The sequence below is a fragment of the Suillus fuscotomentosus genome (genome assembly GCF_016647785.1).
Source record: "Suillus fuscotomentosus strain FC203 chromosome Unknown F5891scaffold_17, whole genome shotgun sequence".
NCBI classification, from domain to species: Eukaryota; Fungi; Basidiomycota; class Agaricomycetes; order Boletales; family Suillaceae; genus Suillus; species Suillus fuscotomentosus.
The window spans coordinates 531,796-551,197 of record NW_024539529.1 but is presented as its reverse complement, the minus strand read 5'-3'; the positions used below and the strand labels follow the sequence as shown (position 1 = coordinate 551,197).

The window sequence follows — 19,402 nt, the reverse complement described above, 5'->3', positions numbered from 1 at the left end:
CTTCTTTGTTGTACTTAGTCAAAGAATTTCTTTCTCTCACTCTCCGCGCTGGAAACCAGCCATATATGATGCTATTATCGTAAATCGTAACATGTGTACCCCCATGTACCATGACATCTTCCGTCTCCCCTTTGGACTCGTTTTGAAGGTTGTAAAAAAATCCAGTCACGTCGAAGCGGATGCTCTGCGTTTTGCCACCACCTTGCGAGATACCCACGTCCCTCGTTACATCGACAGCGTATCGAGCCAGTACAAAGCTATCTCATCACTACTTGGGTAGAAGGTGACTGCGTGGGTGACGTATGGGATGATTTGACCGCGTCGGATAAGGAAAGGTTAGCGCACGATTTGCGCCACCAACTAGGTTCGATGAGACTTCAGACCCGGTCTTACGAGCTTCGTGCGATCTGCAACGCTTCAGGCGGTCCCTTTGACGATCCACGCATTCCGTGGGTGGCTCGGGAAAATCTCTAGATGTTTCCATCCTCTTCAGACCTCGCTGCGGAGGTTTGGACTGGATTGGCCGATGAATCGCGACACGTTGCAACCCTTGCTACGACCTCTCATCGAGCGCGACGGAGTTCCTGTCGTATTCAGATCTTCTTCCAAAGAATTTGATTTTTCCGAGTGGCCTCAATCATTGGCGATCGGGCGGAGAAGATTTGCTTCATCGATTGGGAGTACTTTGGGTGGATGCCAATTTCCTGGGATGCATTAAAGGCGACGTGGTTGGAGTGCGAACCTGATACAGAGTGGTTGCAAATGATGCGGATGATTTTCCCTGACTGCATTGAGGAATTGGATGCTGATTGGCAGTGACGAAGTCGTTCGAGAGTTACGATCCTTTAGAGGTAAATCTTTTGACAGTAGGCACCAGCGTAACCCCCTCGGCAAACTGGACAAGCGGAGTCAGTCGGTTATCTCGGGAGCTGCACGCTGGTAGGTGAGTCATGAATTTTGCATCCTTCCAGTAGCAGTTCTCCCATGATAGTAGTATTTGCGATGCCTTCCAGGCGCTTTATGTTCCCCGCAATCAGTTTGACAAGGGTGCCGAGGTGCGGCAAGACTTGTTACTGGACAACATCCTTGTCAATATTTACTTTATTGTGTGACCTTTGACGTCCTTTGACAGCTTGCCGGGTGAGGTATGGGATCATGCCATGCCAAGTTTCGAATTTTCACATGCCTAGTTACGAAGAGTCATCCAATGCGGGACCGCGATTATATTCCAAAATTACAGATTCACTACTACGACCACGAAAATGGAGAGATAAAAGGACGTATTTTTTTTCCAGTCAGTGTATCACTTCGCGGGTGAATCATGGATCCTACACCATTGGTAAGTCAACCTCGTTGGATAACAACTAAACGATCACTGAGATTTTGGCTTGACGCTTTCAAGGCGAACCCCAGCAACATCATTACCTATGATCAGGTATCAGACATAGATGCGAACTGCACAAAGGTAATTTTCTGATCTTTCTTACTATCATCGCTCATCGTCTGCTCAGATACATCAAGTTATGTCACCGACGCCTATTACAACCGAAATTCCGGTTGAAATCCTCTGCATTATTATGGAGCTTGTTATGCCACCGACTCAGCATTTCCTAGATTCCCCTGTCATTGCTCGCGACAATCGTCACTCGCGGGTTTTTTCACTGCAGACTCTCAGGAACATTGTACTAGTATCCAGGCACTGGTATAATGTCGGCATTAGCTACCTCTATCGCCATGTTGTCATTCTACAGAGCAAGCAACTCTTCACGCTTGCACGTGTCGTCTCGAACAGCCGCAGCCTCGGCGAGTTCATACTATCTCTGCGCCTGCAGTGTTATGTTTTAGAGTCGCGGATGGCTGCAGTCTCAATGGCTCTGGACGGCATCTTAGCGGTGACTCCAAATCGTACCAAAGTTACCATTGCACCCATCTTGAACAGACGCCGCCCTTGGTTTGGTCATGAGTTTCTCCGCATGGTCGCTCTCGCGCAGAACATCCCCTCTCGCACCACAGATATGCACTTTAGCATCAATCCCACGCTAATAAACACCCTGAAGCTCCTGCCAACTTTCACGTGCCTCACCACTTTCCATATCGATATGTTCGTCGCAGAAACCGATGCACTCCCCACCGGGCACATACATCTTGCCTTTTTGGAAGAGCTGCACGTTACTTTCTCCCCACGGGGAAATGTCAGGAACGCCTTTTTTGCACTGGCTGAAATCCTCAGCCTCCCCTCTCTTCGACGTCTCCTTTTGACAACAAAAGTTCCTCATAGTACGGTGTTTGAGCCACTGTTGCGTAAATTTGGACACAGTATCCATTTTGTCTCGTTGGTTAGCAACTGTTACCATGCTTTTCAGTACAACCATTTTCCCCCTCCCTCTCCCTCACCAGTGATTCCATTACTGTCCATGTGTCCAAATTTACGCCACCTCGCCACGGACACATATGTTCCAATCCGAATGCCTGCGCATGCACACTTGACATGGGTAGACTTATGGGTTTGGAGAAGATATTTGGATCGGAGAGAACAGTCAGCTGTGACTCTCATTCCTCACGAAGAGAGAGCCAAGCTCCCTTCGTTGCAGGGGGTGCGGTTACTTGACCGTTCTTTATTCCCGTTCAGTGGCGCGCACACGCCGCTCCTCATACCGCCAGATATGGTTGGGAGCACGGAGAACGTTGCTTGGACTTATTCGAGTTTGGACTTACGCCATGACCCTGGATTACTTTATAGACAAATTATAGACGACGTGCTAGCTGAGAGTCTGGAGCACAGGTTGTGACCAGGATCTGTATGTTGTACGACGGGTTAGCGTGCGAGTCTTGGGTAGAAGAATGTTATTATATATCGTTGGCTAGATCTGCAGTGCACTACCTCAGTATATTACCGTACTAATATATGAGAAGTTGAAAACCTCAATTTCATCTGTGCGAAGTTGTTCAACCACAAGTGCTGCTGAGCGACGTCGAGTCAAAATATTTTCGGCCAACTCTGGAATTTTTCTTCTGTTCTGCAACTACAATAGTGCACGCATGTGCACAGATAGCACATTTCAGCCAATTGATAATTTGTTTTGATGTACCATATACTAGTTACAGTCGTGAAATCTATGCTTTGTGGTGCGGTAGTGATGCGGCATTTATGGTACCTGGTGACTAAGCAAGATGTTACTTCAAGTTTTGCCAAAATTGCCAGTCACCCTCAACAAACCGGACACTGAGCGGGAGTGAGTAATAAAACGCTCCTTGTAGCATCTTACTGCCCTTCGGCATTCGAGTCGGCTGTCTCGGGACCTGAATGCTAGTAGCTGACTCGTGAATTTTTGCACCCTCCGAGCAGGAGTTCTCCCATGATAGTGGGATTTACGATGAAGTTTCCAGGCGTTCTATGTCACATTCGCACGTCAGCGCAATCACCTTGATGAGGGTGCAGATGGCAACGGAATTCGTTGCTGGACAGCCGCATCTTTGTCAATGTGACCTTCGACCTCTTTTGACAGCAGGTATGGGACCATGCACGCATCAAATCCCTCACGCCAAGAATTTTCACATCCCTAGTCGCGAAGAGTCATTGCGGGACCGTGATTGTACTCCAAAGTCACAGATTCATCACTACGGCTCCGAGAGCGGAGAGATAAAAAGACATATTTTTGTTCCAGTCAGCGTATTCTTCGCGGGTGCATCATGGATCCTATGCTATTGGTAAGTCGACCTCGTTGAATAACCAAACAATCACTGAGATTTTGGCTTGACGCTCCCAAGATGAACCCGAGCAGGACAATTACCTATGATCAGGTGCCGGACATGGATGCGAATGCGGACTGCACAGAGGTAGTTTTCCTGTCTTTCTTATTATCACTACTCATCGTCTGCTCAGATATATCAAGTCCTGCCACCGACGCATATAGCCGAAATTCCAGTTGAGATCCTTAGCGTTATCATGGAGTTCACCATGCCACCGACTCAGCATTTCCTAGATTCCACTGTCATTGCTCGTGACAATCGTTCCTCACGGTCTTGTTCGCTGCAGACTCTTAGGAACATTGTGCTAGTATCCAGGTACTGGTATAATGTCGGCATTAGCTTCCTCTATCGCCATGTTGTGATTCTGCATAGCAAGCAACTCTTCGCGCTTGCACATGCTGTTTCGAACAACCGCAGCCTTAGCGAGCTAATACTATCTCTGCACCTGCAGTGTTATGTTTCAGTGTCGCAGGCGGTTACAGTCTCAATGACTCTGGACGACATCTTAGCAGTGACTCCAAATCTTACTAAAGTTACCATTGCGCCCATCTTGAACGGACGCCACTTTTTTCTTGGTCACGAGTTTCTCCGCATGGTCGCTCTCGCGCAGAACACCCCCTCTCGCACCACAGATCTGCACTTCCGTGTCAATCCCACGCTGATAGAAACCCTGAACCTCTTGCCGGCTTTCACATGCCTCACTACTTTTCATATCGATATGTTCACCGGAGGAAACGATGCGCTCCCCACCGGGCACATACATCTTGCCTTTTTGGAAGAGCTGCACATTACTTGGCAGCCGCACCAACACGTCATGAACGTCTTTTCTGCGCTGGCTGAAATCTTCAGCCTCCCCTCTCTTCGACGTCTCCTTTTGACATCACCAGCTGCTGGCGGCGCGACTATTGAGCCACTGTTGCGTAAATTCGGACACAGTCTCCACTTTGTCTCGTTGGTTAGGCCACATATGACGAATGTCCATCTTAGGTTTTTCTACTCTCCTCCCCCTCCTCCTGCCCCACTAGTGACTCCACTACTTTCCATGTGTCCAAATTTACGCCACCTCGCCATAGACACGCATTTTCCAATCCGAATGCCTATGCATGCACATTTGACATGGGTAGACTTATGGGTTCCGATAAAATTTTTGGATCCAAGCGAACAGTCAGCTGTGACTCTCGTTCCTCACGAAGAGAGAGTCAAGCTCCCTTCGTTGCGGGGGGTGCGGTTACTCGACCGTTCTTTATTCCCGTTCAGTGGCGTGCGCACGCCGCTCCTCATACCGCCAGATATGGTTGGGAGCACGGAGAGCGTCGCTTGGACTTATCCGAGTCTGGACTTACGCCATGACCCTGGATTACTTTATAGACACATGATCGACAACGTACTAGCTGAGAGTCTGGAGCACAGGTTGTGACCAGGATCTGTGTCAGCGTGCAAGTCTTGGGTAGTAGAAGTATGACATTGTATATCGTTGACTGGATCTGCAGCGCGTCGGCGACACTGAGTACAGTATTACCGTACTGAGGTATCAATGAGAAATTGAGAACCTAAATTTCATCGTGTGTGAATCACCACACACTATGTTGAACTTACGACTACCTCCTGGCATCATTACATCAACTGATCACTGCACAACGAGCAAGTGGTCCACAGTATGACTCTCGCCCTGATCCTTAGTAATCATAGGTAATACTTTCTTGACCCAGGTGTCCCCAACGTATATCGGGTACCATATGTTAGCGTCAGTGAAATATCTGCGTGAAATTTCTTCTCCCATGCCAAACACCTTTATAGACGGCTGCGCGAGTGGGGCAATGAAGTCGCGTTCCTCGGGCAACATCAAACGAAGGTCAGAGATCTCTGACGGATCAACAAATACTGGTTGGCGAGCGTTGTCAGACAGGTAGTGGACTGGCGTTGATCGCACAGGTTCCTGCTTCTGCATTGGAATGACTGACAGTATATTGGTGTCGCCGGAAAGGAATCGGCTATGGTCTGCGTTGGCGGCGTCCAGGGCACCCAATCGAGTTCATCTGCATCCGCAATCTGCTTCTCTCGTTGTATCTTCTCGAATTCATTATCGCATGGCTCTGATGGATCAGGCGCGATATGGAGTTGCAGACTGATACGAAGTCCCAGTTTGTGATAGTAAGTTGAAAAATCTGGAACAGCATCGTGTTGCACGTGGAGGGATAATGAAAGCGGTTCGGAGGACGTGGAAATGATGTAGCTTTCGTGAGCCAAGGATGCAGGAGTTGCCGCAAAATTGATCTCTCTGCATGGGGAACGAGGTACTGGATGAGGGGTTACGACTTGAGAGGATCGCAAATGCTCCACGTGGATAATGGAGGGGACCAATGCTTTGATGAATGGTTTAAACATCTGTGATTTGTTCTGGAGCTCCTGAGAATTCCATTCAATGCCATTCGCCGAGAACGCACACAGCTCTACAGGAATGTCTGTCCGATTCGTATATCCTGTCCGATGAACAATGGTCGTAAAATTCACGGATGAGTCTAGAAAGCATCCAATCAGATCGCTGCGTTAAGGTTTCCACTTCACTGAGACATACTTCGATAGACGTGTGCTCCTTCAGGAAAAGATACTTCAACCGTGTAGTTACTCCGCAACCCGTCTACTGATGGTTTCGTGTTAAAACCGGGGGGTGCAGGAGACAGAGATACGTTAGCACTGGGTGCGTTGTTTTCCATCGAGAGGTAGAACGGGGTAAAGGCTGTCACTCCGGCAGGTATCTCTGAAGTGGTACCATTGCCAAACTCGATTTCGACAAAGTACTCGTAAATCGATTCACTAGATATTATCTGTAAACGACACTGAGCACAAGACAAAATCAACAAAGACTGTTCTTACATCAGCCGCTCCCCCTTAGACATGAAGCCTGCACGACTGTCTAATCCTGGAGGGTAGTTTGTATTTGGTACCAGAATTCCGAACCGGGTCGTGAAGTTTCTTGACAATGTATCTGTTCTTTGCATTAAGCTTTGAGTCAGCTCAAAATCTCAATTCGTACCTGTCCTCCCTGCACCAGCCAGAGGACTCTTGATCTCAAAGGCAATTCGTTCTTCCTCGTGTATAGTCCACGAGTCCTTATTCTTAATTGAGTTCTCGTACGCACTCCATTCTGTTTCGTTGTAGTTTACGTTCTGGAAGTTCCGGACTCGGAACAAATCACTGTTCGAGACCGTCCAATTATGCGTCAATTTGGGCCTTTCCAGAATCGGCGCATCTTCCCGTCTGTCGGGATGCTCAGTGGAGGATACGAAAGCGAGAAAACAACTCACCGCAACTTCCAGAATATTCTTTCCTTATAGCGCAAGCCTAGCGCATAGCTCTCGGCGTCAGTGCATGGTCCGCTGAGTTTGATCCTGACATCCCCTGCGATGACTTCGCCAGGAACCATGTCAGGTGCTCTCACCCAGGCACGTGCCTGGCACTGAGACGGTATATCGTTTGGCTCTTTTGATTCTGGAGAGGGTGAGTCGGTAAACGCAGCGACATTAGTCGCCAAGACAAGCACGAGGGATAACCAGCACAGCATTGCTGGGGAACAGTATATCGCGATCAAGAAAAACAGGACATCATGCCCAGATTGTTCAGCCTTTATAGTGAATGACAGCGTCTCTTTGAGAGGACGCGTGGGGCGAAAGGGACGAAAATATCTACTAGTACAGCATGGATGTCAATGCTCCACAGGAAGCTTTGTCATCATCTTGCCCAAAGTCTGGTCCTCACACTCCTCCAGTTGCTGTATGCCAGGGAACGGGCGATTCTGGATATAGAGGTGATGTTTCCTTACTATCCTGAAACTCCGTGGCCAAAGAAAGCCTGTTATTGATTGGATACCAAAAGCTGTGGAACTAATAATAAGTAGTCATCCCGTTTCGCAGACTTGTAGTGCATATTACATAATCAAAGATATAATTAGCCGTCTGCTTTGCATTATAATCCTAGTACTGACATGTCAATTTGATGCGTTGACGTAGGAGATAGAGTCAAGATCCCTTCGTTGCGGGGGGTGCGGTTACTCGACCTTTCTTTGTTCCCGTTCGGTGTCGCGCGCACGCTGCTCCTCATACTACCGCCAGATATGGTTGGGAGCACGGAAAGCGTCGCTTGGACTTATTCTTATTCGAGTCTGAACTTACACCATGACCCTGGATTACTTTAAAGACAAAGGATGGACAACGTGCTAGCTGAGAGTCTGGAGCACAGGTTGTGACCAGGATCTGTATGTTGTACGACGGGTTAGCATGCGAGCATTGAGCAGTAGAAAAATGACACTGTATACCGTTGACTGGATCCGCAGTGCGTCGGCGACACTGAGTATATTACCATACTGAAATATCAATGAGAAGTTGAGAACCTAAATTGTTGAGAGCCGATGTGTCCGAGGGAAGTAAGGCCGAGAGAGAGAGAGCTGAGAAAGGAAAGGACGATACGGCCGAAGAATAGAGCACATCGAGTGCGAGCGTCTCCAAACGGAGAACGTCGACGACGTGTCAACGTCGGCAATCTTTTCGTTCTTTAAGTATATATTTTTCATCAAAGCTATTGCTGGCAGACTCACCGTATAAGAGGACGCTGTTTTCGTCGAAACGTCTCAGATTCGAAACGAATACTGAGACGTAAGTACAAGTCCCACTGTAACGTTCGAGCGCAAGCGCTGACGTACATCTAGTCGTACCTTTGTTCTAGGTACAAACAATTGTTAATAGAGATTCGAAACGAATACTGAGACTCGTACCTTTGTTCTAGCGTGTCATAAAACCTCCCGCGTGTATCGTTCCTCCACAGGTTATGAGCCCTGTCTCCTCCATGGACTTGTCGACTCCCAGCACCAATTCAAACCTTTTTAACATCCCGAAGCTCGCCGAAGATGGCTCGAACTGGATAACCTACAAGGAAAGGACGTTAACGGCTATAGGTGCACGAGGACTTACGAGATATACCGATGGACGAGCTAAAGAGCCTACGCCTTTCGTAAAGAGCTCTACGGGGGCCGTTACGAAGCCGGATGGTACAACACCTACGCAGAAAGAAATCGATGAGCTCGACGCAAAGACCGATGAGTATCAACAAAAGAACTCACTCGTAAAACAGCAAATATTTTGCACGATCACAGATCGGCTGCTGTTACGTGTCCAAAAGTTAGCATCCGCGTCCGAAATCTGGAAGGAAATATGCCACATACATGAAGGCAAAACCGAACTCGTCCAGATAGATCTGAGACGGAGGCTCCAGGAGACGAGGTGCGAAGAAGGTGGTGACGTCAAGGCTCATTTTTCAGAGCTTTTGCGCCTGAGGGAGTCGTTAGCTGGAATGGGGGTAGCCGTCATTGATACGGACTTTCATGCCATCATCCTAGGGTCCTTACCTGAATCCTACCGGCCGCTACTGTCGTCGATGAACGCAGCGGCCAAGATAACGAAAACTCCCCTCTCGCCCTACGAACTCATCACCATCATCACAGAGGAATACGAGCACCGGTTACTCACCGAACGACGTCCCAACAAACGCGGGACCAACAGTGCGCTCTCCGCGAGAACAAATGCAGGGAGGAGCACGAGCTCGCAGAGCTCGGCTCCAAAATCCAACCCCGACGCAGTCTGTACGAACTGCGATCGTAAGGGCCACTGGAAGAGTGACTGTTGGCGAAAAGGTGGAGGAAAAGAAGGTCAGGGGCCGAATCAACGGCAGAGACAAGGAGGACGCACCCAAAAACAAAGTGCCAATGTAGCCAAAGAGCCGGAGCCAAAGGACAACTACGCTTTCGCTACGTCAGACCTCGCAGTCATAGCAAAATCGATGGACGTACCTCCAGAGCGCCGAGGAGCAATAGTAGACTCCGGCGCGACCTCTCATTTCTGCCCGGATAGGGCAAAATTTGTATCCTTCGTTGAGATCGCCCCGCAGAAGATATACACTGCGAATGGAGCTACTGTCAATGCGACAGGACGAGGAGACGTGAGGATGGACTTACCGTTGGGCTCGAAACGAACGACCGTGACGCTAAAAGACGTCCTATATGCCCCCTCCATGGCATTTACCCTTATCTCCACCAATAAGATCGCCTCCGCCGGTTTGGCCGTGCTGTTCGAAGGAGGAATGTGCAGGATACTGTCTGCTCCCCCCGAACGAAGGACGATCGCAGAAATACCCCAAGTCCAGGGACTTTACGCTGTAACGTCCGACCGTAAGCATCGTGCCAACGTCGCCAGGACAAAGCTTACCATCAATGATGTCCATCGTGCCCTAGGGCACGTATCACATGCGGCCCTTCTTGACGCAGTCAAGAAGGGCCTAATCCTGGGCATAGACATAGATCCGGCGCCCGCCATCCAGTTCTGTGAAGTCTGCGTGAAAGCTAAGTCAGCTCAGCAGTCCTTCCCAAGAGAAACGAAGATGCGCGCACTTACATACGGAGAACTAGTCCATACGGACCTCTGGGGACCGGCGCAGACGACGAGTTTGGGAGGCTGTAAATATTATGTCAGTTTCACGGACGACTTTAGCCGGCAGACGCGACTCGAGTTCCTCAAACAAAAGAGTGACGCACTTACCGCGTTCAAGTCCTATGAGGCATGGGTGGCCCGTCAATCACCAGGTGTGCGCGTGCGCAAAATCCGTTCGGACAGAGGAGGAGAGTATCTGAGCGCCGAGTTCGATCAATACTTGCGTCAGCAAGGTATAGAGCGGCAGCTAACAGTGCACGACTCACCCCAACAGAATGGTGTCGCCGAACGACTCAACCGGACACTCGTCGAGCATGCGAGAGCAATGCTCCTAGGCAGAGATATGCCAAAGTACCTGTGGGCCGAGGCCGTTAGTTACGCCACTTGGCTCAAGAATCGCCTACCTTCAAGGGCGATCCCAGGTAGCACGCCCTACGAGTTGGTGCGCAAGTCCAAGCCGGACTTGTCGCAGGCCCATGAATTTGGGGCCAGGGTCTTCGTCCATATGCTGGAGGCTGGTAAGCTGGAGGCGAGGGCGGAGGAGGCAGTTTTTGTGGGGGTAGACGCTGAAAGTAAAGGATACCGGGTGTATTGGCCCGGCAGACGGCGTGTCTCGGTGGAGAGGAATGTGACCTTCACGCCGATCCTGGCAGCCGATGGTATGCCGGACGAGGGGGAGTCTGCTGTAGTCAACGAACATAACAGCGGCAACGGTAATAATAACTCACCTAGTAGCGTCCAGCCCATCACCATGCCACAGCAACCTCAACCTTCTACTCCTAAGCAACCCCAACCATCTACTCCTCAGCAACCTCAACCTTCTACTCCTCAGCAACCTCAACCGTCTACTGCCCAGCAACCTCAACCATCTACTCCTGAAGCGAGGTCGACGAGGGTAAGACCACCCCCAGGGTACTATGCGGCGCTGAATGAGGGCCAAACGGCAGCCCTAACCATGGAAAGCCTGTTGGAAGCGTCAGAACTCGACCTCTTGGATGAAGAGGCGCATATTCACCTAGCATTGGCCGCCGTCCAACCAGAACCGACCCTCCAACAAGCCTTGAAGGGCCCAGACGCTGCAGAGTGGCAAGAAGCCATCAATTACGAAGTCAGTCAACTCGAGAAGCTAGGTACGTGGGAAATCGTAGACGCACCTCGAGGCGTAAACCTTATCCCATGCCATTACGTCCTGGCCACAAAGCGCGGGCCGGACGGCGAGAAGCTGAAGCTTCGCGCGCGCCTAGTTGCAAATGGGCAGCGCCAGAAGTACGGGGTCGATTTCTTCGAAACCTTCGCCCCCACGGCCAATATGAGCACAATACGTGCAGTCCTAACGATGGCTGCTCAGCACGACTGGGAAATACACCAAGTCGATATTAAAAGTGCGTACCTATATGCGAGTCTGCAGGAGGACATATATATGCGAGCGCCCCCTGGATACTTGAAGGATGGTCAGGAAGGGAAGGTACTGAAGCTGAAAAGAAGCTTACCTGGACTCAAACAAGCAGGATATGAGTGGGCGCAGGAGCTAGCTGGAGCCTTCAATGAAATGGGCTTCAGCAGGTCAAAAGTAGATCAAGCCGTTTTCTACAAACGCACCTCGCGCGAACACGTCGTCATCACCGTCTCTGTCGACGACATGGCCGTCACCGCCAACCATATATCCCATATCCATCGGTTTAAGTCCGAGCTGCGCGCGCACTTCGAGATTAGCGACCTAGGGGAGTTGAGCTGGTTATTGGGGCTGAAGGTGACGAGGGACCGCGTAGCACGCACCTTGACACTTTCACAGAAGGCATACGTCGAGACGATCCTCGAAAGGTTCCACCTGGAGGACGCGAAGGTCCTGCACACGCCCATGGAACCAGGTACTGTCCTTTCCATAGATCAGTCCCCTGCAACACACGCCGAACTCCAAGCTATGCGAGACATACCATATCAACGCGCGATCGGTTCGTTAATGTACGCAGCTACGAGTACCCGGCCAGATATCGCTTTTGCGGTGGCAACACTGTCGCAATTTATGAGGAATCCGGGGAGACCCCATTGGGAGGCCACCAAACGCGCCCTGCGGTACCTGAAAGGCACCGCAGACTATGAGCTGACGTTGGGATCCAGCGAGGGAGGAATTGAGGCGTTTGTCGATGCCGATTGGGCATCGCAGCCACATAGGCACTCCATGAGCGGGTACATCGTACTGCTCCATGGAGGCCCCGTTTCGTGGAGCGCGCGCAAACAGCCTATCATAGCCCTGTCAACAGCTGAAGCTGAGTACATAGCGTTGACCAGCGTGGCAAGGGAAGTACTTTACCTGCAACTCCTCATCCGCGAGCTCTACGACGTCCAAGACCTCCCCACACCCATCTTCTGCGACAACCAAGCTGCTATAGCGTTAGTCTCGACGGGAAAATTCCAATCGCGCACCAAGCACATAGACCTGCGATACCACTTCGTACGCGGCCACGTGAAGGACGGTACCTTCAAGATAATCTACTGCCCCAGTGACGACAATGTCGCGGACGCGTTCACGAAGCCATTGGCACGTCCCCGACTCCAGAGGTTGAGGACATTGATGTGTTTGGATAACGCTCGAGGGGGAGTGTTGAGAGCCGATGTGTCCGAGGGAAGTAAGGCCGAGAGAGAGAGAGCTGAGAAAGGAAAGGACGATACGGCCGAAGAATAGAGCACATCGAGTGCGAGCGTCTCCAAACGGAGAACGTCGACGACGTGTCAACGTCGGCAATCTTTTCGTTCTTTAAGTATATATTTTTCATCAAAGCTATTGCTGGCAGACTCACCGTATAAGAGGACGCTGTTTTCGTCGAAACGTCTCAGATTCGAAACGAATACTGAGACGTAAGTACAAGTCCCACTGTAACGTTCGAGCGCAAGCGCTGACGTACATCTAGTCGTACCTTTGTTCTAGGTACAAACAATTGTTAATAGAGATTCGAAACGAATACTGAGACTCGTACCTTTGTTCTAGCGTGTCATAAAACCTCCCGCGTGTATCGTTCCTCCACATAAATTTCATCGTGTGTGAATCACTACACACTAGTTGAACTTATGACTACCCCCTGGCATCATTGCATCAACTGAAGATCGTCATCATTGCACAACGAGCAAGTGATCCACAGTATGACTCTCGCCCTGATCCTTAGTAATCATAGGCAGTACTTTCTTGACCCAGGTGTCCCCAACGTATATCGGGTACTGCCAGTCACCGCCAGTGCGATATCTGTGTGCAATTTCTTCTCCCTTGGCAAACACCTTTATAGACGGCTGCGTAAGTGGGGCAATGAGATCACGTTCCTCTGGCAACATCAGACGAAGGTCAGCGATGTCCGACGAATGGACAAATACTGGTTGGCGAGCTTGGTCAGACAGGTAGTGGACTGGCATCAATCGCACAGATCCCTGCTTCTGCATTGAAATGACTGACAGCACATTGGTGTTGCCGGAAAGGGTTCGGGGACTCGGAGGAGTCTGTGTCGGCATCCAGGGCACCCAGTCAAGTTCATCCGCGTCCAGAATCTGCTCCTCCCATGGCAGCTCCTCCCATTGTAGCTCCTCGGATTCATTTTCGCATGGCTCTGATGGATCAGGCGCGATAAAGAGATCCAGACGGACAAGATGTCCCAGTTTCTGATAGTAGGTTGAAAAATCTGGCACATCATCGTGTTCCACGTAGAGGGATAATGAAAGCGGTTCGGAGGACGTGGAAATAATGTGGCTTTCGTGAGCCAAGGATGCAGGGGTTGCTGCAAAACTGATCTCTCTGCATGGGGAACGAGGTGAATGCTGCCTGGTAACAATGGAGGGGACCAATGCCCTGACGAACGATGGAAACGGTTGTGTTTTGTTCTGGAGCTCTTGAGAATGCCATTTAAAGTCATTCGTCAAGCACGCACACAGCTCTACAGGAATGTCTGTCCGATTCGTATATCCTGTCCGATGAACAATAGCCGTAAAATTCACGGACGAGTCTAGAAAGCATCCAATCAGATCACTGCATTGAGGTTTCCATTTCACTGAGACATACTTCGATAGACGTGTGCTCCTTCAGGAAAAGATACTTCAACCGTGTAGTTGCTCCGCAACCCGTCTACTGATGGTTTCATGCTAAAACTGGAGCGTGTCGAAGATAAAGATACGTTAGCACTGGGTGCGTTGTTTTCCGTCGAGAGGTAGAACGGGGTAAAGGATGTCACTCCGGCAGGTATCTCTGAAGTGGTACCATTGCTAAACTCGATTTCGACAAAGTACTCGTAAATCGATTCACCGGATATTATCTGTAACAACACTGAGCACAAGACAAAATCAATAAAGACTGTTCTTACATCAGTCACTCCCCAGTCATACGTGCAGCCTCGACGACAGTCTAATCCTGGAGGGTAGTTTGTATTTGGTACCAGAACTCCGAACCGGGCCGTGAAGTTTCTTGATAATGTATCTGTTCTCTGCATTAAGCTTTGAGTCAACTCAAAATCTCAATTCGTACCTGTCCCCCCTGCAAGGGTCAGAGGACTCTTGATCTCAAAGGCAATTCGTTCTTCCTCGTGCATAGACCACGAGTCCTTGTTCTCGTACGGCCACCAATCATCCTCCCATTTGGGCGCATCTTCCCTTCTGTTTGGATGCTCAGTGGAGGATACGAAAGCGTGAAAAAAACTTACCGCGACTGCCAGAACACTCTTTCCTTATAGCGCAAGCCTAGCAGATAGCTCTTGGCGTCGGTGCATGGTCCGCTAAGCTTAATCTTGACATCCCCTGCGATGACTTCGCCGGGAACCATGTCAGGTGCTCTCACCCAGGCACGTGCCTGGCACTGAGACGGTACACTGTTTGGCTCTTTTGATCTTGGAGAGGGTGAGTCAGTACACGCAACGACATTAGTCGCTAAGACAAGCACGAGGGATAACCACTGGTAGCACAGCATTGCCGGGGAACAGTATATCGCGATCAGGAAAAACAGGACATCATGTCCAGATCGTCCAGCCTTTATAGTGAATAACAGTGTCTCTTTGAGAGAACGCGTGGGGCGAAAGGGACAAAAATATCTACTACTAGTAGGTGAAGATGTTGGCAAGGCACCGCGGTGACTTACCTCCAGCAAACATGCTCCACAGGAAGCTTCAATTTACAAATACCTTGCCCAAAGCCTGATCCTCACTCCTCCAGTTGCTGCATGCCAGCGAACAGGCGATTCCGGATATGGAGGTGATGCTCACTATCTAAACACTCCGTGGCCAAGGTTCGGATGTCACTAGCGTCCCGCGAGATCTTCGTGTCACTGTGCCTTCAACATAGTAGACTCTCTTGAAAGGCGCATCAATAACAGGAAGTATAGTAAGCCAATAAAGCCTGTTATTGATTGGATTCCAAAAGCTGAGGACTAATAATAGTCGTTGCGACAGCGCGCACTAGGTCCGTTTCACAGGTCGAAGTCACTTGTAATATAGCCGTCTTCTTTGCAATACAATCCTAGTACTGACATGTAAATTTGATGCATTGATGCAGGATATTAATAATTATTTGTGCTCTTTTCAGGAACGATGGTAGATGACGCACAGTAGCTCTGTCTGCAGAGCAGACGGTCCAAACCGACGTGGCAAACTTTCACTGCTATGAACTCTGTGTTTTTACATCACCATCCGTCGTATCATCGCCGCTATACGATTCCACATTCATATCATTCAATCCAAGATCCTCATTCTGTTGCCACGTTCGTTCGTATGCGACGACCTCCATATTCGGATCTGGATCAGGTGCGTACAAATTCTGCACGTATGAATTTGCTAGAGGGTCATCCAGTATCAAGGTGAATGGTATCTCGGCGTTCTTGACCTTAGCAACCATTAATATCAAAATGAGAGTCGCGCGATGGTAAGAGAACACACCTGCTTAAGCTTTCTCAAGAATTCCTGGAACGCAGCTCTATCGTCAACATCTGCGACCCCAGAGTCTCCCGTGTTAAATACTTTCTCGGTGAGTTCCTCGTATACCTGATCTAAAATGCCTTCCAAAGTTGTGAAACGTCCACCTAGTGTGCCGGGGTGAAGAACGAGATCTATCTCCGGTATGCTAAGGCCGCTCGTGTCGCTCTACAGGACACTCTTGGTCAAAGAGCTCGAAAAAAAAGGAAGTACTTACTTTAAGTATGTCTCGGCTCAGGTCGTCTCTATCTTCCACCTTTAACGTAATCTTCTTGCCAAGCTCAGAAATTGCAGCCCCCGACTTAATCTCATTATCCCGATATCCGCAGTCGTCGCAGTTTGTCGACATTATAAGAGTGTCCTGTCAGTAGGATTGTCAGACATGACGATTATGTGTGCCTTCGATACGAACCTTAAAATAAGGGATAGAAACTTTCTTCATGCGCGTGACAAGAGGCCGGCTGCAGCGCGAACAGATACCAGGGAACTCGAACACTTCCTCGTCCGGACCCCCAGGTTGTTGTTCTGTCTCATCTACCACATTTTCTTCCTTGTCTTCTGCAGGGGGTGCCAATCCAAGCTGCCGATTCTGCTCAAGCGATCGCTCGTATGTGCGCATGTTCCATTTTAGATCAGACATGCTGTCCACAAACTCGAGGAACGAATTCCCAGATGGATCGTCGAGGGTGATGGTGATCACACGTGCAACTGGATCCTCTTTCGAAAGGTCTCTCTTCTCAAGTTTGTCCTTTCCTTCTTCATCTTCCTCTTCGTCATCAGCAATGATCTCCTTGAGGCCATCGATAATTTCCTGGATCTTAGCGTATGCGTTCTCATCTTGGATGCGTCTGAGTGGCTGCTGTACGTTGAGATCCGCAACAATGTCCCTGAGAAGACCCTCGACAGTTGTAAGCTGCCCACGGGAAGGCGGAAGGACCAGCTGAAATTCAGGGATGTTGATCGTACAAGATTCTGAGCGGATGAGCTGGCGGTCAAGGTCACTGCGATTAAGGATTTTGACTGTGTACATAGCGCCTTCAGCTGACTCAGAGATTTCATGTTAGGAGGTACGGGTAACAAGATGAAACGAGTGCGCACGTCTAATCTTCCCCGCCGACTGGATCTCGTTATTTGAATGGCCACAATGTTCGCATCGGAAACTCATCACGATAACTTCCCGGAAGAATGGGATGGACGTGAGCATCATTCGAGTTACTCCCTGATTGATATGAATATTCAATTTCACCAGCAATGAGAATGTTTGCGAACGCACCTGCTCCTCACACTGCATGCAAAGAGACTCGATCTCCTCCATTGGTCTAGCGCTGATATCTTCTTCTTCTCCGGCATTGGTTTTATGGACAACGTCTGCGATCGAAGGAAAGAATTCGGGGTGTTCTTCAGTTTGAGCCATGTGCCGGTTAGATTGTGGAAATGATAGCAACGAAATTCATCTCCTGCGGTCAGACCAAATTGGAAGTTAGTCGATTCTTACAAATGTCAATGATCACACACCTGTTCAAATAAGGACAACCTGCGTGACACGCGCGCCGTGCTCGAGACGAAATATCTTATTACTACATAACTGGTAGTCGTTGAATTGAAATTTACACAGCGGATGGCTAGGATAACCATCTGGCGTCCCTACAACTCGAATCCATCCATATCTCTCTCGTGCTGGCCTTCAGCTTCACCGGTCACTAACAATGCTTCGTTGGGGAAGTAAAAGTTAGGAAGCCCTTGACCTCCTTCAGACCTATGAACGGCTGCGCAATCGGTGCGAGAAGATTGCATTCCTCGTCGTCATGGAACGGAGGTCTGCGATATCTGACACATCGACAAATGCTGGTTGACGAGTTTCGTTTGACAAGCAGTAAAAACAGCGTTTGTCTGCATATTGGAATGAATGATAGACCCGCGTTGCCAGTCAGGTATCGGCGACGAACTTATATGGAAGATAACCAGGGCATTCGTTCAAAATTGGTTTCATCCAACCTGTCTGCTGCTCCCATGGCTCTGATGGATCCGACTTGATATGGAGATGCAGATTGACACGATATCCCAGTTTCCGATAGTGTGTTGAAAATGCACGAACAACAATGAGCTTCGTGACCCACGTGGAGGGATGATGAAAGCGGTTTAGAGTGGAAAGAATACGGCCTTCAAGCTCCAAGTTTTGTAAATTTGATCTCCGCATGCCATATGCAAAGCCACACACTTTGATAAAGGTAAGCTCTCAGAAGAGACAGCTCAGCCATGTAGTTGCTCCATAACCAATCGCTCCCATGGCTGCGTGTTAGAGGTACGTTGGTATTTTAATGTACGAGTACCATTCATGGGGAAGATTATTTCTACGCTTACAAGTCTCTGGTAGTATATCGGATAGTACACCCGCCTGTCATCACGAGATAAACGCGGGAAAGCGGGGTTCGATTCCCCGCCAGAGAGATTTTTGGGCGTTTACTTGGGGAGTCTGAGCGAGTTTTTTATGCAGCGCCACGTCTGCATGCAATACAAGTTAATTCCGTAAATGGACTTCTTGAAAGCTACACATCTTCCATGGCTTTCAAGTCCTCACAACAGGACAATCCTTTGATTTGGCCTACAGATTATACAGAATATATCTCACCACTCCGGGAATTTAAGTGGAAAACAAGTTATCAAGAACGCGTCGGATGAAACGACGGTATAAGGAAAATAAGTCCTAGGGATTGTGGTGAACAAAGCGGTAACATGATGATGGTGATACGCGGGTGTAGCTGAAGGGGATATGTACGGGTAGCGCGAAATGAACAGAGCGGTGACCAGTAAAACAGCATGATGCAAGCGAGAACAGAGCAAGCAACGATGAAGAGGGGGGTGTCCAGGCGGGTACTGGTGCATTTGCGCGAATCGACAAATCGAGTACGGCAGACAGCGAGCGAGATGCGTACTAGATCAGACAGCAGCGTGACAGCGACAGATCGAGCGCAGAGCAGGAGGCATAGATGTGGCGCATAAACAGGCGGATGTGGAGAGAAACCGTATTTGATAATCATAGAATCAACTCAAAGAACAAAAAATGAAGTTGGCGTTGTGGGATGGTGTGATGGTTGTGTTGCACAAAATTAACAATGATCATGATGCTCGTGTGATGGATATGATGCAGGCGGGGGATAGATATTGTGGGTGTCCGTAAAATGGATATGCGTTTTAGGTGAGTGATAGCCATGATTAAGAAGATTGAACGAAGGGGTAGGA

General features: G+C 49.3%; 6 protein-coding genes and 1 non-coding gene across 7 annotated transcripts; 3 read left to right on the top strand and 4 right to left on the bottom strand.

Moving 5' to 3' along the window:
- The first annotated feature begins 1,056 nt into the window (after positions 1-1,056).
- On the top strand, positions 1,057-2,926 carry F5891DRAFT_163182 (uncharacterized protein). Its single transcript, XM_041370741.1, has 3 exons — positions 1,057-1,339; positions 1,403-1,465; positions 1,512-2,926. The coding sequence occupies exons 1-3, from the start codon at positions 1,322-1,324 to the stop codon at positions 2,787-2,789; spliced, it is 1,359 nt and encodes a 452-aa protein (XP_041228027.1). The 5' UTR covers positions 1,057-1,321; the 3' UTR covers positions 2,790-2,926.
- A 291-nt stretch (positions 2,927-3,217) lies between these two features.
- F5891DRAFT_163090 (uncharacterized protein) lies at positions 3,218-5,380 on the top strand. Its single transcript, XM_041370740.1, has 3 exons — positions 3,218-3,708; positions 3,769-3,837; positions 3,884-5,380. Exons 1-3 carry the CDS (start codon positions 3,691-3,693, stop codon positions 5,165-5,167), a joined length of 1,371 nt encoding a protein of 456 aa, XP_041228026.1. The 5' UTR covers positions 3,218-3,690; the 3' UTR covers positions 5,168-5,380.
- Positions 5,378-7,584, bottom strand: F5891DRAFT_1216514 (uncharacterized protein; the record flags this gene model as incomplete). The annotated part of the gene is made up of 6 exons (XM_041369321.1): positions 7,056-7,584; positions 6,785-7,008; positions 6,625-6,736; positions 6,326-6,564; positions 5,712-6,269; positions 5,378-5,664 (listed from the first exon to the last, which is right to left on the bottom strand). The coding sequence occupies exons 1-6, from the start codon at positions 7,310-7,312 to the stop codon at positions 5,378-5,380; spliced, it is 1,677 nt and encodes a 558-aa protein (XP_041228025.1). The 5' UTR covers positions 7,313-7,584.
- A 5,750-nt stretch (positions 7,585-13,334) lies between these two features.
- On the bottom strand, positions 13,335-15,165 carry F5891DRAFT_949003 (uncharacterized protein; the record flags this gene model as incomplete). Its single annotated transcript, XM_041374841.1, has 5 exons — positions 13,335-14,212; positions 14,269-14,518; positions 14,567-14,715; positions 14,755-14,897; positions 14,918-15,165. 5 exons carry the CDS (start codon positions 15,163-15,165, stop codon positions 13,335-13,337), a joined length of 1,668 nt encoding a protein of 555 aa, XP_041228024.1.
- A 686-nt stretch (positions 15,166-15,851) lies between these two features.
- Positions 15,852-17,576, bottom strand: F5891DRAFT_1127695 (ZPR1 zinc-finger domain-containing protein; the record flags this gene model as incomplete). The annotated part of the gene is made up of 6 exons (XM_041364205.1): positions 15,852-16,073; positions 16,127-16,330; positions 16,380-16,523; positions 16,575-17,203; positions 17,261-17,381; positions 17,436-17,576. 6 exons carry the CDS (start codon positions 17,574-17,576, stop codon positions 15,852-15,854), a joined length of 1,461 nt encoding a protein of 486 aa, XP_041228023.1.
- Positions 17,577-18,526: 950 nt separating this feature from the next.
- On the top strand, positions 18,527-18,610 carry F5891DRAFT_t58. The gene has a single exon. It is a non-coding gene; the product is annotated as a tRNA-Asp (tRNA).
- Positions 18,611-18,757: 147 nt separating this feature from the next.
- F5891DRAFT_162997 (uncharacterized protein) lies at positions 18,758-19,398 on the bottom strand. The gene has a single exon (XM_041370739.1). It carries the CDS (start codon positions 19,198-19,200, stop codon positions 18,823-18,825), a length of 378 nt encoding a protein of 125 aa, XP_041228022.1. The 5' UTR covers positions 19,201-19,398; the 3' UTR covers positions 18,758-18,822.
- Positions 19,399-19,402: the final 4 nt, after the last annotated feature.